Below are 22051 nucleotides of genomic sequence, written 5' to 3'. Positions count from 1 at the left end.
CGCTGTGGATGGATTACAGTTTGAATAATTGTGCACTTTAGTTGTAGGTTTTTTAATAGACTATGTACAAATTTTTTGATAGAAATGCTTTATTTCTCTAGAATATGACAATAAATAATTTTACAAAACCAAAAATACTGTTTTTTTTTTTTACTGTTTTTAAAGTATAGTTTTTAAAATGCCACTATTTTGATTCAACAATTGTTAGAGAGCTGAAATTTTCACAGAATATTTTAAAACCTATTTCATGAATTGTGTAGAGTTTAAAAATGTTCGATGCATAAATGGGCAAGTAATATAAAATCAAACGTTAAAACCTCTTCGTAGGACACTCTGTATATTACTTCATGCTTGTGTTTATTTAATGAGTGCTTGTATTGTGGCACTGTAATCTCGCTACTTGTGGGTTAAATGTTGTGTATGATTAAAATTGACGACTAATAATTCTTGAAATGGTATCCTACTTTTAGGAGTTTTTACATGTACTTAAGTAAATATGTTAAATACAAATTATTATGTAGTTGTTGTCAAGAATGTGTGTCATAATACACACAAAAATTTGTTTATATATATTTATAAATGTTCATAAATAAACATTTTTATATATGTCAAATATGTGTAAAACATGATACAAATAAAAAGGGAGTTCACTTAAAAATGAATAATGATTATCTTAAGAAGAAAAAGAATAAAAATGTTTGATTTAAAACAAAATCATTGAATAATCAGGTGCCAAGCATGGAACCAAGTATAAACAAACACAATACAGCAATTGCCTATGGGCTGACGGCTGGTTTGGCAATTGCAACATGACAAGTTCCAGTATTGTTTATTAACCCGCGAGGACTCGCGTTGTGATAAGTTACGTAACAGCTCACGTGGTGAGATTTTTTCTCACCTTTAGAATCAGATTAAATGAAAGCCTTAAGACAGTTACAAATACCTATTTATTAGCTCAAACTGAATGTAAATAAGTAATAATAGATAACAAATTGTATACACATGTTTTTGTTACAAAAATAATAACATTTTTGAGGCTAGAAGGAAAACAGAAACGAGAACAAATTAAGAATTTTTGATAAGCTCTGAAATGTTGTACTGATGTGGTGAATTATTGGCTGTCTTCTTCTTCACTTATGTAGCAGTCGTTGCACGTGAATTCCTGCTTTTTGGTGTGCTCCTTACATAGCAGTTTTTTGCAGGAACAGCATCGATTCTGGGTGTATCGATTCTTTTTTGCAGGGCAAAAGTCACACTTTGCCTTCTCTCCTCTTCGACGGTTGTTTGTAGTTGCTACTCCTGTGGTTTTCTGAATTTTTTCACGCAATGCAACAGGTAGAGTTGGAATGGAAGTTCTCATCTCTTAATGTCTCTTATTGGGGCTATGTTGTCTATTTTTTTCCTCGCATTTCGTGTTTGTCTGTCATCGAAACGAATTCCTTGTACAAGAGAATGAAATCTTCTCTTGGACATTATAGTGCGGAAGATATCTGGGGCAGTTCCATCTGTTGACCAAAGTTCGTCAGTATTTAAATGGTTTCCTTTCTTTATACCAATCAAATACAACAAGCCAAAGAATGCCATGATTTCTTCTTTGTTAGTAAGTGGGCAATCTCGTTCACCTCGAGAATAGTTTTGCTGCATTCGTTGTAACTGCTGGTTTGTAACTGTACTATTTTCTCTATAATATCATCTGATATGAAAGCTTTCCAACAGTCAGTTACTTCAGTTTTGTCTCTATAAGCTCTTTGTATAGAAGGGAGCTTTTGAACAATATTTTGAGGAGCAGTTCTTGTAACTATTGGTTTATGAACATGCCAAGCTGTGCCGTCACTGCCAACATAGGATAACATAGCTGCATTATTACTTGCCGTATTCCGTGAAGTGCTTGGAAGTCCCGTATTGTTCTGTGACGTGCTTGGAAGTCCTTGAATGAGTGGTGGGTTTTGGAGCAGTAGAAATATGTTCATCAGGATGCGTATCAGATTGTTTGGAGTTAGTGTTGTGCTCACTATGTTCACTTTCGGCATCGGTATCAGAATGATTTTCAGTACTAACAAAGCTCTCTATTTCTTCTTCTTGAAGCAGCCAGTTAGCAATATTCTCATCGTTGACATTCATTATGAAAAAAGGTCTGCAAAAACTAATTAAAACATACTGAGGTCTGCACACTATATAAAACATAAACTAGTATTAGAAAAAATACTAAAAGTGCGATCAAACGATGGAGAACAAGTAAACAACAACAACAAATTAAGAACTACCGAAAAACTTTTAAAAAAAAATCACTGACGGGGTCACTTGCGTGGTGAGAATACGACTGGCGGGGTGAGAGGGGTGCTTCCCCCTCCCGACCACGCTACTCCCACCACTCAGAGCAGTGCCTCGATGCGTGTATATCCTTCCATAGATGTCTGTTGAGGATTACATGGAGCAGTTCAATTAAAATAAAATTATTTAAAGAAATAAATTTTAAAAATGCACTTGGGTGAAGTTTTTTCTCGCCACGGGAGTTCTCCCGGGTTAATTAATAAAAATTATATTAATAACGACTTTAACAAAAACAAAACATCACCTTTCAAATCCTAAAAAGTATAAAATGATAAATAAAAATATTCATTTGCATTAAAATTAAGAGTAAATGTAATTAATAAAATACTAATATAGAAAGTACTTTAAAAAATATTAATAATAATAATAAGTAATATACAAAGTTGCAATATTATTACCTCATTGGATAAAACTATTGTTACTACAACCTACAACTTGCACACATTAATACAATTAAAAACATAATAAACTTGCAAGTTTTACATGTTGCTTTTTAAAATAATAATAACAAAGTACTGAGTAGCATGATAAATGTGCTAAAGAGTGTCAAGGTAGCTTTCAGCTGCAAGACATTAAGATTTCTAATTAAACGTTTGTTAAAAATTAAATTACTGTACCAAATCCCATCTTTTTTTCCAAGCCTCTTTAATAAACCCTGACAAGACCCGCCAATCCCCCCTGTTTATCATGCTAATATAGTCATCCCAATTCAATAACCTAGAACCAAACCAAAACGTTCTAACTTTGGCCAAAATCGGACATTTACACTCAAAATGAAAGACTGTTTCATTTTCCTGAAGGTTACAAAGAGAACAATTTAAAGTTTCTTTGTTTTAACCAAGGTTTAAAATTCAAATCGACTAGTTCAGCTCTAACTTTAATTGCCCATGATATGGTGGCAATATCATAACCGTCATGAAAGAAACTCCCGTCGCCGAGGTCAAGGTCAAGAACTAAATATTGCTGACGGTAAGGTAATGTTACTGCTCTTCCAGCACAATCTGCCCACCACCTGCTTCTCACTCCCTCTGCCACACTAAGTCTTATCAGCTGTGGTTGTAATTCACTAATATTAGTAAAATCTACATTGATGTCACAACTTCTGCCAAAGGCTTTCCATTCTTTATACCAAGATATTTTTTCATCAATTATTTTCTTTGCTAAAATATGTGGCAATCTGTTTTCATTCTCATGGTATAATAGACCAACCTATCTAATTTTTTTTCTAGGTAGACCATGTAATGCGGCGTATTATGTGGGAGACTTACTGTAACATTTTCTTAATAAAAAACCTCAGTACAGATTCTACTACTTCACTTTCGACGTATCCCCACATCTGTGCTCCATAACACAAAATAGATCGTACTACGGAATTAAAACACAAAAGCTTAACACTTAGTGGCACCGGTTTATTGGTTATTAAATGGTTCCAAACCAAATTACAGCAGTTTTCACCACCTTAGCCTTCTGAGTTAAATGGGAATTCCAGGACAGTGTGCTAGTCAGTACCATATCCAAATATCTGTACTCATTGACCACCTCAATCTTGGTACCTTTAAACCACCATTTATCTTGCACTATGGATCTTCCACCTTTTCTGAAAATCATAAATTTTGATTTATTTAAATTTACCTGGATATTCCAGGTGTCACAATAGGTTTGAAGTCTCTTAATCATATGTTGCAAACCTGCAACCGTGGGAGACAGAATTACGATATTATCGGCGTAAAGGAGTACATTAACTCAAGCACCACCGAAATTACAACCCCCTTCTATAATATCGATCAAATCATTAACAAATAGTAAGAACATTAATGGACTGAGAATACATCCCTACCTGAGGTTATTTTAGTTTAAAAAGTTTCAGTCACTCCATCAATACACCACACGCCTACAGTTGTGTCTTTATAATAATCATCTAACATGGTTAATATGCTAGTGGAGACCCCTAAACAGGATAGTTTAAATATTAGTCAAAGTCTATCAACTGTGTCGAACGCAAAAGAGAAATCAACAAAAAACTGTAAAGTTTACCTTCATTGCTATTCAACTGCAGTTTAACTATGCAAGACAGATAGAAAATATTGTCAACAGTGGAATATCTTTTCCTGAATCCGGCTTGAAATTCTGTAATATTTTTCTTAATTACCCATTCATACAATCAATTATTTTTAGCAAGTTTGTGGATATTTTTGCAATACAATCAATAAATAACAAGCCCCTGTAATTTTTAACATCATTGATATCACCCTTCTTATGAAGAGGGAATATAATAGATTTTTTTAAAGCTAGCAGGAATTACGCCCTTTTTAAAAATACTATTAAAAATTGGAAGCATTCTATTTATTAAACTTTCAGGCGCATTCTTATAAAACTCATAGGGTACTTTGTCATAAGCAGGTGCTTTGTTTACTCTGTCCTTGCCTAGTATGAATATTAATACCTGCCTTGAAAAATCCTTATCAAGAGACTCGTTGCTACAATAAGGCAGTGCGAAATCCACAATGGGAATTCATACAGCCACAGTCACACGTGGATTTAATAAGGTTTTAAAATGCCTCACCCATTCACTCAATGAAATGTTTTCTACTTTATTTTCATTTTTCACCTTAAATCTATTAATTTCCATCCAACATTGTTTTGCTTCTGATGCTTGATTTAAATTATGTACAAAGCTATTAATATAGGATCTTTTTCTTCTTTACAAATAATCTTAAACCGCTTTAACTCTTATAAGTAATTATGTCTAATGTCAGGAGAATTGGACTTCCTAAATAAATTTAAAAGATGAATAACACGTTTCCTTACATTTAAACACAAAATCAAACCATCCCTGCTTCTGTTTTAGGTGGGACAAATTACTCCCTGGCCTTAATTGTAAATGAGCAGAATTGGTAATGCAGTCTACAACAACAATGCTATCTACATTCTCTTGAATGTTGTCATATACTAGGACTGTGGCAATCAGCTGATTCACTTTCTCTTTGACTCTTTGATTATTATTGTCGCTGTCCGTCCATTTGAGTTTTGGTAATAGAGGGAGCACCCTATCCCCCTCTCTGACCACGACGACCGGAGAATTGCCCCTAAACTTAACTATATCGGCAAATGGTCTGACTAAATTTAAACAATTCATTGAACAACCAGCTAAATCTGTTACAGAGGATCCCATTGGCCCTGTAAAAGTAAAATCCCCCCTTCATCACCAATTGACCTAGTACCTTATAACTCTTTTGAAATTTTGACAGACTACAAAAAGGTGTATCAATACATTTATTATTCCTTGTATTATAATTGTGGATGTCCTGTTGTAATTGATGGGTGGATAAGTTACTCGTTGTAAATAGTAGTTCCTAAAAATATAAATATTTATGACAGTTAAAATTTGTAACTTAATAAAGAGGTTTGCAAAGACCCAATTTCTGAGATTCTGTGATTATTCTAACAACTCTGTTTGAAGTAGCAATATTCTATTAATTTGATCACTATTACCTCAGAGTAAGATACCATAAATGATTATGCTTTAAAAAAAGCAAAATAAGCAGACTTTACATAGTTACTTGGTACACAGTTTTTTAAAACTTCTGAAAAAAATATAACTTGAGACAATTTAGCTGAAATGTATGCTACATGAGGTTCCCAAGGAAGTTTTTGATCAATATAGACACCCAAAAACTTGATGTTTTCTACACTAATTGTTCTGGGAGATTTCTGAAGCTAAAATATATTTCTTGAGTTATACTATCATTCATTTAGAACACGTTTGCCCTAAAGCAAGTTGATACCATCGACAGAGTTGTGTGTGTCAAATGGAGAGTTTGAAAATCAGAACTACTATAGAAAAAAGTTGTGTCGTCAGCATAAAGTACTGTGTGACTGCTTCAAACTAATTCCATGGCATCTATTGTGGATCAACATTTCCTAATTTACATTTGTGTCAGTTTATTTCAATTTCTCGTTTTATCGTAACAACATACTTTGGACAGCAAAGACCTCGGGGCAGTCACACGATGGTGGCCAGAGTTATTTGCAGTAGCAGAAGGTTTGGCAGCAGACAGTCTGTGGTGTCTATACAGTACACACCCGGCACTCATTGCACTAATTGCTTCTCTAAAACATATTTTTATATACTTCTTAGATTAATAAATCTGAACTAATAAATGGGAAACAAAAATTTGAAGCTGTGAAGTGAATAAAACACCATTTACAACATTTGTAACAAAACATCTGAGCTCATTCTACGAAATGCTCATTGTATTACTGTGAAAACAAACCACCAAATCTAGCTGCGAGTATCGAAAACCCATTCCAGTGGAAATGGCAAAAATTACAAATGTTATTGGTAAAATCATAAAAGAGGACATAGTGTGTGCCTTTCAGCCTCTGGTACACTGAGTGGTAGGACACACGGTATCAATTTACATTAACGTGACCATGGAAAGGTATGTTCATTTTTTTTTCCTGAAAACTACAATTTTTCCTGAAAACAATATTGAAGAAACAAAAAATCAAAGGAGCTACAATTTTTTTAAATCCTCTGAAAACTCCGTTTTTGACAGTTTCCTATAACTCCGCGTCTGCTCAAACTCAGTATAGCCAGATTTTAAAAACCGATTGTCATACCAACAACAAGAAATTATCGTACTTTCATATAAAATAATCGTACCAAACACATTTAATGAAAAAGTATGTTATGTTCGTATAATAAATTATATTATAATTAACTTTTGGTTTGTTACTTGTATAAATTTGTCAAAAATCTTTCATGGTACGATAACAACTACCCATCGTGTATCTTACCGGCGCATAAAATCAATGAAATTATCGTACCTTTACCTACACCTCTGGCAACACTATCCATATTAAATTTGACAGTTTGATATTACTCCGCGCCTTCTCAAATAAAGAAATACGTTAATCCTGTCAACGATGCCTGCCCGCTGCGCACTGCTTGCTCTTTTAGAAAAAAAACTAACTCGAGCTTGCAAAAGTCGAATTCCAGATCACGTGATGCCCCTGCTCCTTAACGCAATAATGTCCGAAAGGCATCAATATAATACAATAATATACTTTCCCCCCAGTTCATATGCACCTGTGATAATAATACTTAGCTATAAATGCCCAACCCATGAAAAAAAAGTCCATTTTCCATGGTCATGCTAATGTAAATAAATACCACACACGCTTGCCTTTCACCCTCTAGTTATGCTGGGATACTTAAAAACTCGTTTTTTTAAAACTGGTCTGGAGTGTAAATTTATATAAAAGATATAAATGTAAAAGATAAAATCAGAGTATATATCAGAAATACAAGGTAGTCATGAAGAAAAGTAAACATGTATCTCTGGTTTTGATAATTTAATTAAATTTAATATGATATACATTTAATTAGGATGTATGGATCCCCAGTTGGATTAAATACATGATAAGAATGTTTTATATCGTGGTCCAAAACCAATTTCCTGTAATAAAATAAAATATTTTCAAGTCTATAATTATTCATTATTATGTATTAACTGATTTAAAATCTGTCAGGCAACAAGTTGTTTTTGTGGAATAAATCCTAACATATCATTGATATGCTGGAATAGATTTAGCTCCATACAATTGCATATACTATGCTGATATTAAAATTCAATTTACTGTATATTATTAAATTTAATAAAATTTTGCATGACGCATATTTTAGATAGTGCTATGCTTAAATTGTTCTTGTTTTCTCCTCACAGAGGTCCTGATGGAACTTGTTTTGAAGGTGGTGTGTTTCCTGCAAAATTAGTGTTCCCACCAGACTATCCCCTAAGCCCACCAAAAATGCAGTTCACATGTGAAATGTTTCATCCCAACAGTAAGTTAACTGGAATAAAATAATTAAGTACGGTAATAATAAATAGTTATTTGGTAAATAATTTTTATTGGTAAAACTGTATCTTTAGCATTCTTTTTGGTTAATTTGGAGATTATAAACTAAACATTTAACTTGCTGACTGCAGCAGACGCCTTACCGCGCTGCACGGTAGGCAGAGTAGTTGATATAATTTAGTACAGAGCCGCAGTCAAGGTGATCACTACTTTTATTATTGCCAGACAATTATGGTAGAATAGTTTAATTTTTTCTAAAGCCATGTTGACATCCAGTAATCAGACTATTTTTTTAGGTATTTGTATAATTGATGGTTTACTACTTTCTCATAAAGCTTGGAAAACACTGGTAACAATGAAACCGGACAATAGTTTTTGACTTGAGTTTTCTCACCTTTTTAGTAAATGGGTTTCACTACTGAATATTTAAGCTTGTCTGGAAAAACACCTGTTCCTAATGATTGATTAATTAAATTTGTTATTGGCTTCACAAGATATTCCTTACAGTGTTTAATAATTATTGAGGGAATTTCGTCCCAGCCAGTAGACCATCTGATACATCTAGAGAGGGACGGCCTGAAATTATGTTTTTGGATGTCAGTGTCAATGGGACGCATGTTTTAGTCGGTGCATGTTACAGGGCCCCCAATACCGGCCATCTTGCCGAATTTGAACACACACTCATCTATCTTATGGCTCGTTACAGTCATGTCATTGTCATGGGCGATCTGAACTCCGATTTGTTAGGGCCTACCACATATGAAAAAACCTTTTTGACCACAATGTTTCAGTCATGTAACATGTCTCTGCTACCACTTCAGGCCACTCATCACACTGCTACAACCGACACGTGGCTTGACATCATGGCTGTTTCTGACCCGACCCACGTTGCATACCACGGACAATTTCCTGCCCCTGGACTTTCAAAGCATGATCTCATTTTTTGTGCCTATAAACTCCATACCCCCAAAAATAAGCCCAATATTATCAAATATCGCAGATACAGGGACATAGATCATGCTTCACTTCTCACAGATGCTGCTGCTTTACCCTGGCATGAAGTAACCACTGCCAATAATGTAGACGAAATGGTTATCAAATTTAATGCTTTACTTACTAATTTATTTGATAAACATGCCCCAATCATAACTAAAAGAGTAACCAAAGCCCCCTCTCCATGGATGAATGATTTCATAAGAAATTTGCAAAAGCAAAGGGATTCCGCCTTCAGAAAAGCTAAACGTTCTAAATCCACTCAAGATTGGGAGGCATATAAACGTCTTAGAAATCACACGCAGCAGCAAATCCGTAACGCCAAAGTTAGATTTTACCACACAACACTTTCAGAGCCTCAGTCCACTAAATCACTGTGGAGTAAAATTAAAGACCTTGGTGTGGGTAAATCCAATATCAGTCCACCTGTTCCGTTTGACCTCAATATTATAAATGATTACTTTATTAATATCCCTGTTAATATATCTGCAGCTAGCGATTATTTTGCTGAGCTGGAGGCTGCTCCTCGGGAAGCTGCTGGCCGCCAGTTTTCTTTCACACCTGTGAGTGAGGCTGATGTGCTTGCTGCTTTCACGAAGATGACCAGCAACGCAGTTGGGGCTGACAACATACCTTTGCGCTTTCTGAAAGATACATTGCCAATCACCCTTCCTGTTTTAGTAGTCATTTTCAATTATTCTTTAAATTCCTCTGTTTTTCCCTTAACCTGGAAGCATGCTCTAGTTCGTCCGTTGAGAAAAGTGTCAAATCGCAATCCCCTTCTGACCTACGTCCAATCAGTATTCTCCCTTGTCTCTCCAAATGCCTTGAAAGAGTGGTACATCAACAAATTTCATCTTATCTGAATACCTATAACATCTTATCTAAATACCAGTCTGGATTCAGGCCTAATCACAGCACCACCACAACCGTAATTAAAATCACCGATGATATCAGATTGGCAATGGACAAGAGACTAATCACCATTTTACTGCTTTTTGACTTTTCCAAAGCCTTCGACTGTGTTTATTACCCCCTTCTCCTCATCAAATTGAAGAAGTATGGTTTCTCCGATGAGTGTGTTAACTGGGTCAAATCGTATCTTACTGGGCGACAGCAATGTGTCAAAGAAAGGGAAAAATATCTGAATGGAAAACCGTAACACGGGGTGTTCCACAGGGCTCTGTTCTTGGACCCCTATTGTTCTCAATTTATATTAATGACGTCACATCTATTATAAGGCACTCTAAGTTTCATCTTTATGCCGATGATTTACAAATTTACGTACACTGTTCGCCTGATGAATTGAGCACATTTATGGTTCTACTCAATCAAGACATTGAATCAATTGCTTGTTGGGCAAATAAACATGGGCTGAAATTAAATGAAGACAAAACGCAGGCAATGGTATTGGGAAACCCAAGATTGATCGACCGTTTGGACTTCAACGTTGCACCAAAACTTGAACTCAATAACCACGTACTAAATTTTCAAAACAAATTAAAAAATCTTGGTCTTACTATGAGCTCAAGTCTTAAGTGGAATGACCAGGTTACGATAACGTGTAATAGAGTATTTGCTGGCATTCATAGTTTAAAGCGTTTTGCTTTATATCTACCATTCAGTGTCAAGGTTATGCTGGTTAAAACTCTCATACTGCCACACTTCAACTACTGTGACGCTGTGATCAGTGACATGACTGTTGAGCTTTCGGACAGGCTTCAACGTGCTCAAAACTATTGTATCAGATTTATTTTCAATCTCAGACGTTATGAGCATGTGACTCCATTTTTCAAACAGCTATCGCTTCTGAAACTTCAACAACTTCGCCAACTTCACATTCTTTCAACTCTACATTCAGTTATCAGAAACAAGTCACCTGTTTACCTGTCCGAAAATTTCAAATTTATTTCCGATATAAGTGAGCGACCTACGAGAAGGGGATCCTCGTTACTCTCAATTCCTATTTATCGATCGAACTTCTTCAGTAGGTCGTTCACTGTTCAGGCATGTCGCCTCTGGAACTCTCTTCCTGATGATATCCGTATTATAGAAGGTCGAGCTCGTTTTGGGGCGGGGGTCAGGGACTTGTTGCTGGGCGGTTTGTAGGGGTGACGGGTGGCGGTGCTCGTGGCGTGCTTGTGGTCAGGCTGTGTGTTTGAGAGAATGAATGTAGCAATAACAAGAAATTATTTAAAAAGTAAATTGTTAATTTAAGTTTTAATTTATCTTTGTTTGAAATTTTTCTACATATTCAACTGATAAATTTGATTTTCAATTATTACATAGTAGTATATATTTTGGTTAAATTTAAATTTAAAATGGAATTTGTTATAGTTTTAAGGTCATTAAATGTAAATATGTATATATATATATATATATATATATATATATATATATATATATATATATATGTGTGTGTATATTATGTGAGGTTGAGTGGTAGAGAGGGCTAAATAGCCCTAACTCCGCCTCTTGAATAAAGGCATATTTCATTTCATTCATTTCACTTGTTAGGCAACTTTGATATTAATTTATGAATTTCTTTCCCTTGAATAGGTTTAAAACTAAAAGACGTATTGTTAACTTTTTGTAATTTTCCCACTGCTTTTACCGAAGAGCTTTTTATATTCAATTGTTCTACAGTCTTTAAATAAGATTCATTAAAATGATTAACCTTCTCACTATGTTCTCTAATTACTTTCCCATTAACCACTATTTCTCTTACCCCATCGTGATTTCCTGTTTTATAACTTGCCAGGCTAAAGCAGATTGTTGCACTCTTGCACTCAGATTGTTCTATCTATAAATCATTAGCTCTATGGTTAGCTTCTCTAACAACTTTTAAAAAAATTGTATTATATATGTTATAACAGGTTTTAATTTCTTCATCATTTGAAACTTGTGCTTGTTTGTGGAGTTTTCTCTTATTTCTACTTGAAATTTGTAATCCTTTTTTATCCACTTTGCTCTAATCTCCCCTCTAATTTCGACGGATTTAAGTGGAAAATGATAATTAAGCATGAATAGGAATTCTCTTAAGAAAACTGTCAAAGTTTTCATTCACTTTTTTGGCATTGCTGAATTCCCATTCAGTATTTTTAACGTTGATCATAAAGTCATGTCTAGCTTCTTTAGTGTATTTTTTCTGAATAACATATTTAACCCTACTTCTATTTTCAAATACGGGCAAAGCGGTTATAATAGCATTGTTTGTTCCACTTGCTGGTCTTGTTACCTCAACAATATTTATTTTAAAGCCATTATAGTTAAGTATTTCATATAATGTTTGTGGTTCCTTTTTATTTAATACATTGATGTTGCAGTCTGTAGCTATTAAAATATTAACATTTTCTTTTATTTCTGAATTTATTCAATAAATCACCAAGTTTTTCAAGAAAAATAATAAGGGTGCAATTATCCGGAGTTCTGTACAAAGATATTATAATTATTGGGGTTTTTAAATCCAAAAGTTCTATTATGGAGCATTCAAAATAATAGTTGTAATTGTACATTAATTAAATAATTTCGGACCTTAAAGTTTATTCCAGAGTTTTCTCTGACCAAGATTGCCGAACTTCCTCTAGTACAGTTTTCTCTAACATAAAAACCAGCTAATTTGAAAAATTCAATATTATTCAATAAATTTACATTTTCTTTTGAAAGCCAGTGTTCATTTAAGCATATTATACAGATATTTTCTCCCAAATCTGCAAGCAATTAGTTAAATTCATCCAGTTTGCTTTTAATTCCCTGAATATGAAGTTAATGAAGTGCATTAACAAACAACTAGAGTTACCAATTAAATTAGTAAAACTACAACTAAAACTAAAATCTCTCCTGGCAGTGCAGGTGTCGTCCTATAACAGCATCTTGATTTTGCTACATGACGATCACCATCCACTATTGGTCTCTGGTTAGTTATATTTGGTTGGCCAGTGAGTGCAGACCAATTGTGACCTATTGTATTCTGTAGTTCAGTTTCAATAATTAGTGTTTAGATTTTTTATTAAGTGCATGTTTTAGAGTTAGTGTGCATGGAATAGACACACAACATGGCTGTTTTGCTTCTTGACTTCTGCGTGTCACAACGCTGTGGTATGTTTTGTTTACATTAACCAGGGTTGTAGTCATGAATTACGTTAGTCATTTATTTGAAGAAGGGATCAGATTGCAAATCTTGAAATTTAGTGTATCACTGATTATATTGTATCACTGAACGAACGGTGGCAAATTTCAAGAAAAATCTTGTTTCCTTCATAACAGCTGTGATGTTTTTTATCTTAAAAATGACAAACTTCAAATACTGATTGTTTTAGTCACAGTCTAGATGGTAGTAACCCATATCACGCTTTTCAACCTGTCATGTATTTTGAAACTAGATCTTTAAAATGCGGTAAAATAGTACCATTAGAGGTTGTTCCTCCTTCAAAAAATTAGTCTCTGAAATTTAACTTTTGTTAATGTTTGTCTAATAACTTTAATCTGTTACAAATATATTAAGAAATTCATGTAGCTAGTTATATATTTAATTTGTAACTTAGACTGTTCTTTACCAAATGCATTTAATTTAAAGGCCTAAGGCACTCTATTGCTGAATAGTTTAAAAAACCATATATGCCTGCAAACAAAAAAAATAACATGCGGACTCAAACAAAAATGGATTCTATTTGTAAAAGGTGAACAATAAAAAATTTAAAAATATTTTTGGCTTACAAGATGGTTTGGCTAGGATGGTTAGAAATCATTGTTGAATTATTTCTTTGTATTTTAAGCTGGGCAGGCCCATACTCAGACCATTATTTCGAACAATTTTACCGAGGCACGTAGCCACACGTCTATTTGAAGGAACTGTGTCGACAAATGGCGTCGTGGTGGGACATGAAATGGCCCAGCCGAATATCTTTTTAAGGGCTCTCCAAAGCTGAGTGTGGCCCTGGGCCTTGATACTACGAAATTTCTTGTTGCAGGCAGTGATTATTATTAATCCTCTATCCTCACAAATTTTAGTTTTTATTGCACTTACCAATTGTTCAGTGATTACATATGGTTCTTCATTTTCACATACATCTTCGAACTCTTCATTTTCATGCTTCACTTTCACTTTTTGCATTATCACCATGAATTTCACGAAGCTGGCAGTGAAGGTTTGTAGACAATGTTTTTTACATTTAAAATATTAACAACTGTATGTCACACATAGCAGAAAATTCAGTAATCTTGAATATTTTAATGACAGACAATGAAACGTATAGGTTAGGTACATAATTCAAATCACATGTGCTTATTCATAAGTGATGCTGGGATACAACATGTATGTTTATTATGGTGCTTGCCTAAACTAGATGAGTATTTGGGAGAACAATCTTTACTTAAAAAAAGTTCCTCAAATTTAATATAATATCAAAACATGTTTATGAAAATACTTCAATTTTTATAACCTGACTATAGATATATACAGGGCCTGCAAAAAATAATGTGAGGATTTCAACGGTAGTTACTCAAACACTATTCAAGATAACTAAACGATTTAACATTGACCTTAGCATGTGCAAAACAGCTGCTGGGTGGCAGCCTGTGATTGTGAGACATTCCTGGCTCAATCTACATTTTGAACTCCATATCCGATTTTTGTGATGATTCACAACACCATGTGTGAAATGTAAATTTTGCCATTACTTCTTTTTTTCCAGCCAATTGAATATCCTTTCAACACACTTCTTATGTCAAGAAACTAGTGAACCAGCAACGAATTGCTTTATCATCTGGTAAATTTTTGCCTTGATACATAGCTCGAAACTGGCACTGCACACTAACCATAGATTTTAATATTCTGCATACCACAGAGAACACACTGTGCCTTCTGTTGCACCGTAAGCATCGTACTCGCAACTGGTGTCAACTGTTCTGCACAACCAATTAAAAATCCCTGCATTCTTTTTTGAAGGCCATGTACATATATATATATATATATATATATATATATATATATATATATATATATATATATATATATATATAAACTACCATATTTAAGATTTATTTGTTGTCCATTTTTTGTGTTTAAATGAAGGTGTAGGCAATAGGCCTGCTTACAAATAATGAAGGTTTATTTGTTGAAATGATCAAACAAACTGTTTATGTTCCAGTCTACGCAGATGGCAGAGTTTGTATATCAATTTTACATGCGCCTGGGGATGATCCCATGGGCTACGAGTCAAGTGCTGAAAGATGGAGTCCTGTTCAGAGTGTGGAAAAAATTCTGCTCTCTGTGGTCAGCATGCTAGCTGGTAAGTATACATCCTTTATTAAAAAAATATCCTTTTGGAGAAAGAAAGTTCATTTCTCTTTTTATAAAAATGTGTACTTTATATGTATTATATATTATTCTATTTTAACTTACTCTGTTGTCTAGTAGAGAATAATATCTGTCCCTTAAATGAATTAACTGTATAATGTGGTTGGTGCAGAGCCAAATGATGAAAGCGGGGCCAATGTTGATGCAGCGAAAATGTGGAGAGAAGACAGAGAAGAGTTTAACAGGATAGCGGAGAAAATTGTTAGAAAAACCTTAGGCATTCCCACGTAATTTATATGGCACTGGTTAATGTATGTAATATCACCATTTTGTTGTTGTTTAGGTTACGATTTGAAAGTATTTTTATATAATATATACTTATGATATTGTATGTGTTTCAGTGAGGAATTAATTAAAAGCAGTTGTTTGTTGTTTATGTCTATCATGTACATTTTATTAACCTTAGTTGTCAAAATAGTAATAAAATTAATATTTTTCTTTTTTGTTTTTGATGTGTTTTTTACTAACTGTACAGTATTTAAAAACAAAAATACATCGTGCTATTAATTTATTTTCTATTCTATTCAATTTAAACAATACATTTTGTTTGTAATATATTTTATTTCTTTTTATACAATCTCATTTTTAAGCTTAACCTTATTTTTTTATTTTGAACCTTAGAGTTGCAAAGCTTCTTGTATAATTTTCTTGAACACATTTTTGTGTGCCCTATTCCTATTACAAAGACGTCTTGTCAAATATCACATACTAAGATTGGGTTCATTCAAGTTTTGGTAATACAATGTTTTTTTTTTTTTACTTACCATCGATTAGTTGATACTAGCTTATTTGGTCAAGGTATACTATAATGTATGGTTCGTACCATTATTGAATTAAAGCTATCAATTCAGGTGGTAAGATGGGATCAATGGATCTTTATCCAAGCATTGAACTCCAGTTGATCCTCGTGTAATTCAGGTATGAAGACATTTTAAATGTACGTATGAGTTGAAACCCATAAAAAGATATAGTATTGAAATAAAATGACTGAAATTGTGAAACCAGTTCAGACTAGTTCTTAACATATCTTGAGGCCATCTTGAGGACTGTACTCACCTTTTTTTTTGGACACAACTGTACAAGCCGGTGTGCTAGTAGCCGTTGAGTTATTGTGCCAAGTTTCATTGTTGTGAGTAGTTACATTACATGTCTAAAAGTTGTGCTTTGTTGTTGTGTGTTATCATTACATCGAAATTTTTGTGATGGCTGATAAATTCTAGCAATGGGCTTGCATCAAGTTTTGCTTTAAACTTGAAAAAAATCACCAACAGAAACTTTGGCAATGCTTCAAGAAGCTTTTGAAGAACATTTACTGAGCAGAACACTGGTTTTTGAGTGATACGCTCGTTTCAAGGCGGGCAGAACTTCAATTGAAGATGATCATCGTTCAGGACAGCCTTCCACAAACAAAACAATTAAATTGTTGAGAAAGTTCTCAACAAAATTACTGTTCCAGAAAAGCTATTTTTGACACTCGTCATAGAAAAATTGCTGTGTTCATTGTATCAACTCAAATGGAGCTGATTTCGAAGGGGATAACAGCCAATAATAACCCAGAAAAGAAAACACAGATTAGCAGACCTAGTCTGGGTCTGTGTTTAATAAAGGTAGCCTAGTTGGTAAACATTTAGAATGCCTAGTATTTTTTTTTCTTCCTGAGGGAAAAGGACAGTTTGTTCCCGCACTTAGTCCTAAAAGGACCTTTGCACCTTCCTTACTTTAATTTGTTGTGTCCTCAAAGTCCGAGGCTCTTGCAAAAACCGATCAGATTTGAGGGCTCCTGTTCTCTGATGTCCTTGGGGATGAGGAGATATGCTCCCAGGAATATTTTCCGAATTTCTAAGATGGCAGGACAATCTAACCAAATATGCTCTGCTGATTCCTCCTCTTCTCCACAGAGTCTACATTCGTCAGTCTGGCTAAGGCCCACCCTCATAAGATGTTTTCTTAGGGGGCCATGTCCTGTCAATATCCCTAATATCAGTCTTATATCCTCCTTATTCTGATCCAAGAGAGCTGCCCACCCTTTAACGTACGGTGAGGTAAACATTTTGGATAGTCTAAATCCTGAGGCTCTACTCCAATTAATGTTTCTTATCCTCTTTTCCCAATCTTTGACCAGAGCTTTGCTGTTGGAGAAGGCTATCCCGCAACTTGGCTCAAGCCCCACCATTATGGACTCCGCTCCGTTTTTGGTGAGGATGTCTGCTTTTTCATTTCCATGAATGCCCTCATGACCCAGCACCCAACCGAGTGTTACTCTGTTATTTGTTGCCAGCTCAGCTGAATTAAGCGTTACAGCGTGCCTTTGTTTTTTGCTTTAACCATAAACACAAGGTCGTCCGCATAAAATAGTAGCCTTGTTCCCCTCTTCTTTGCTAAGAAGATCATCTACCACCATCGCCCACAGGAGAGGAGACAGAACTCCCCCCTGGGGGCAGCCTTTCCGGGCCGTGATTGTGGCAGATTCATCTCCGTACTTTGCCTTTACTTGTCTGCTTTTTAGTAGGGTAATGTCCATTTGACTACATCTAAGGGAACTCCAAAACGTTCCATAGCAGTCTCCATGGATTGATATGCAATTCGGTCGAAAGCTCCTTCGATGTCCATAAAGACGCTGACAAGGGCTTCCTTTTCGTTGAAGGTGTTCTCTACCGCTTCCACTAAGCTGTGGAGAGCGGTAGTAGTTGATTTACCTTCTATATAAGCGTGTTGAGTGGGACTAAGTGGGTGGACTGGTAAAATTTATCCCTAATGTGTCTGTGTATTATTTTTTCCATAGTTTTCACCATGAATGAGGTTAAGCTTATGGGTCTGTACGAGTTGGGTTGAGTCGGATCCCAGTATTTTTTCCGCACAAACACCACCAGTGCTATCCTCCAGTTTTTTTTTTTTTTTATATATCCAAACAAAGAGTTATATCAATAAAATTTGTTACCTCATAATGTAAGATGTTTTAAACAGTTTTGAATTTAAACAAACACTAACTATCTGCTGATATTGTGTTCTTATTTATGAGTTAGAATTTATAAAGGATGTTAAATTTATTTTTAAACTAGTTGTAAGACGTGTGACAATGCCATGTATGTACACTTGCAACAGCAATAAAGTAATCTTATTTGTATTAATAATATATGGTAATTTGATTAGTTATCTCATTTACTGTTATGATTTGATTTGTGCTTTTCCAGAAAAAAATTAATAATAAAATAGTTTAATCTGTTTCACAAGTGAACATAAGACATATAATGTGTGTTATTACTGCCACATTTTAGTCCATAGGTATTTGTCAAGGAGGACGGATTTGAAAACCGCCCGCCCATGGGCTATTCCGATAGTGCTGATCCTCCCCAATTGGTGACCACTCTATTGTTCCCCCTCTCAGTCTATCAGCTTTGATAATGTAACAGTCTATGAGAAGATAGCTAATCAAACATTAAAATCCTTCACAACCTGAAACGTTAAGGTTGTGGCAAACAAAAAAAAATAATGTTAAATACATTAAAGAAAAGTATCAAACATGTTATATGAATGAAACTCTGACAAAAAAACCAAATACTTAAATGTAATTCATCAAATGAGATCATTAATTCAACATTCAAAAACATTACATCTCTTAGCAAAAGACATAGCATGGTGTCACTATACACAAAACGCCCACAGAACTGATATTCATTTTTTGAGTACATTTTTTATTATGTAATATTTATGGTTGTATTGTATTCATATTTGTATTATTTACATTTTATTGTTAATTGCTTTTGTGAATTTGTTGTGAGGTTGAGGCTGTGAAAGTGTTGGACACAGTTGTTAAGGTCAACAAAAGCTTTTTGTTCCAAAACTTCTTTTGATTTTTTGTTAAAACAGAATTGTGTCATCAGCATACTGTACAAGATTTCTGTACAGAAGTGATGACTCAATGTCATTGACATAGATTAGAAAAAGGATTGGACTGAGGATGGAGCTTTGTGGAACTCCAAAGCTCAATCCATTGGACTTGAAAGGCGATTTGCAATTTGGACAGTCTGTGTTCTGTGGCTTAGAAATGATTTAATCCACGAGAGGGGCACACCTCGAATGCCATGAGATTCCAGTTTGTCAAGAAATGTATTATGGTCAACACAGTTGAACGCTTTGGATAAGTCGAGAAACACACTTATGGTGGAATACCGTCACTAACCCCTCCACAACCATTTCGACCAGACTCCCCACTGTGTCTACCATCGATTTTCCCGTTCTGAAGCCAAATTGGTTTTCAGAGAGCTGTTTGTCAAAAATAGTTTTTTTCGAAAATCTTGCTCACAGTTTGAAAAATAGAGACAGACCGATAATTGTTAAGGGATAATCGAGTGAGAGGGCTCACAATATGCTTGGCTTGTTTTTTCAAAATCCACATGGACAATAAATTTAGATCGGTTGATTTTTTGACCGGGAGCTGCTGAATAATTCTTCCTAACTTTTCCTAAAGTACAGGTGCCAGTACCATTGATTCTACTGAGCAACAGACATAAAAAATCTATTATACTCATGGGCGATCGCAGCTTCATCCTGCTCCAATTTTAATTTTGATCTGTTTGTGAGCTTTGTTTTTATTGTTAATAATGTCCCAAACGATTTTAGAAACATTTTAGAAGAAAGAATTTTATTTGAGATATCTTATGATTTTGTGGCTTAAATTACTCTTCGGTAAATCTTTTTGTAGTTTCGGAAATAAATTTTGAAATTTTTAGTTGGATCTGATCTGTAAATTTCAGAAAGGAATTTCAGTTTATCTTTTGAAACCAATATTCCTTTCGTAATCCAAACATTTCTTCTCCTTTTTTTGACATATTTTAATTGTTTTCGTAGGACAGCATAGATTTAGATGAAGATTTAGGCAATAATAGAATGCCTGGAACTGCTTTTCTACTGTTTGGCTTGAATTTAGAAAATTCCATTGTTTATTAAAAAGAGAGGCATTTAGGAGAGCAATGTTTCTAGGCCTTATGTCTCTTATTGTTTTATTAATTTTGAGCTCCCTCTAGGTATGTTGTCCTATAATTATAGCTTCTTGGCCATAATGATCCAGGATTGCTGTGTTGATCACGGACACTGCGACATTTGAGAGACCTGAAATGACATTGTCGATAGCAGATTGTATTGTTGGCATCACTCTCGTTGGAGTTTTGAACAGAAATTCCAAGTCAAAGCATTGCAGCATATCGACAAAGCGTTTAGTCGACGGATGAGTTTGGTTCATCGTGTTGATGTTAAAATCGCCCCGCAGAACGAAGTTCAGTTGCTGGGTAGTCAATTCTGTTAGCAATGCTTCAAATTTTAACATGAACTTATGTTAAAATTCATTCCCGGTGGTAGACCTATAAATGCCAGAGACGATTGTTTATGTCGTGTTGGTGTAAATTTAGACTCTAACTGCTTCAATATCTTTTTCAACTGTTTCCTTGACTGTAAAAATGTCGAACCTAAAAGTTTCCTTTAAAAAAATGGCGATACCCCCTCCTTTGAAGAGTTGTCTACAAAATGTGTTGTCCAAAGTGAAATTTGGAATTTTGCAGAGGGCAAAATTCCTGTTGTTGAAACCGTTTTCGGTTGTAATGAGGATGCCTGTCTTTTCCTCTTTACGTATGAGTTGCATTTCCTCCAGTTTATTTCTCGCTGATTAGGCATTTTGGTGAAGCAGTCGGACTGAATTTAGTCTATTGTAAAATTTTGAAGTGGTTGCTTGTTGCGATTGAGAGGTGTCTGCCAATTTAGCCTGTTGTTGGCAAGGTAAGTCACTAAAAAAACTGTGAGTTGAACTATTATTAATTTTTGCATCAGGCAGCTGTGTTTGTGGAGGCGCAGGCTGGCCAGGACCTCCCGGTGTAGAAGGTTTTCTGACCAGATGATCGCCGAGGGGTAAAAGAAAACAGAATTACTTGTGGGTAGCAGCAGGCGTCGGCAAAATAGTGGGTGAGACGGCGACTGCTGCTGGGGCAGTCATTATGATTGGTGGTGGTAAATGCGTCTCAAGTCTTGTAGAGGCAGATCCCGAGAGTACAAGGCCGCCCACGGTCATCCTCGCTAGTAGTCGCTTGCCCCGCATTGAAAGATGCTGACCGTGTCTCGTGAAATATCTACGTCCGATCTCATTGAAGTTTATGACACGGATGTTGTGTCAAATTGCCAGTTCGTCAATGTAGGCATTCACGAGCACGGTCTCATCGTGGAAAGGGTGGTTTTGTTTCAGATCGTGGCGGTGTGGTAGGGTGGTTAGGACGATCTCACCGATCTCTGTGTTTTTTGATCGGGCTGCGATGTATGTCTCCAGGTGACGGTAGATATTTTGCTGCTTGCCCACTACCAGGTCATTGGTGCTAGCGATCTAAACCTTGCAGCGGGCTCCGGTTCGAGGGGATATTTGGCCCGGGTTTAGAACGTAAAGCAGCTTTGCGCCGGGCAGGCACACGTCATCAACTGAGGTTCCAGGGTCAAGTCACTCACCAGTCTAGCGATGTGACGGGCGTG

General features: G+C 35.2%; 1 protein-coding gene across 1 annotated transcript in view; it reads left to right on the top strand.

Moving 5' to 3' along the window:
* LOC124363269 (ubiquitin-conjugating enzyme E2 G2) overlaps window positions 1-15924 on the top strand; it is a 41977-nt gene extending 26053 nt beyond the window's left edge. Inside the window, exons 3-5 of the mRNA XM_046818482.1 lie at window positions 8061-8179; window positions 15336-15476; window positions 15657-15924. Coding sequence (XP_046674438.1) covers window positions 8061-8179; window positions 15336-15476; window positions 15657-15775 — 379 coding nt within the window. The 3' untranslated portion in view covers window positions 15776-15924. The remainder of the gene's footprint in view (window positions 1-8060; window positions 8180-15335; window positions 15477-15656) is intronic.
* Window positions 15925-22051: the final 6127 nt, after the last annotated feature.

The sequence above is a fragment of the Homalodisca vitripennis genome, chromosome 1 (assembly GCF_021130785.1).
Source record: "Homalodisca vitripennis isolate AUS2020 chromosome 1, UT_GWSS_2.1, whole genome shotgun sequence".
Taxonomy (NCBI): Eukaryota; Metazoa; Arthropoda; class Insecta; order Hemiptera; family Cicadellidae; genus Homalodisca; species Homalodisca vitripennis.
This window is presented reverse-complemented; position numbering and strand designations above follow the sequence as displayed.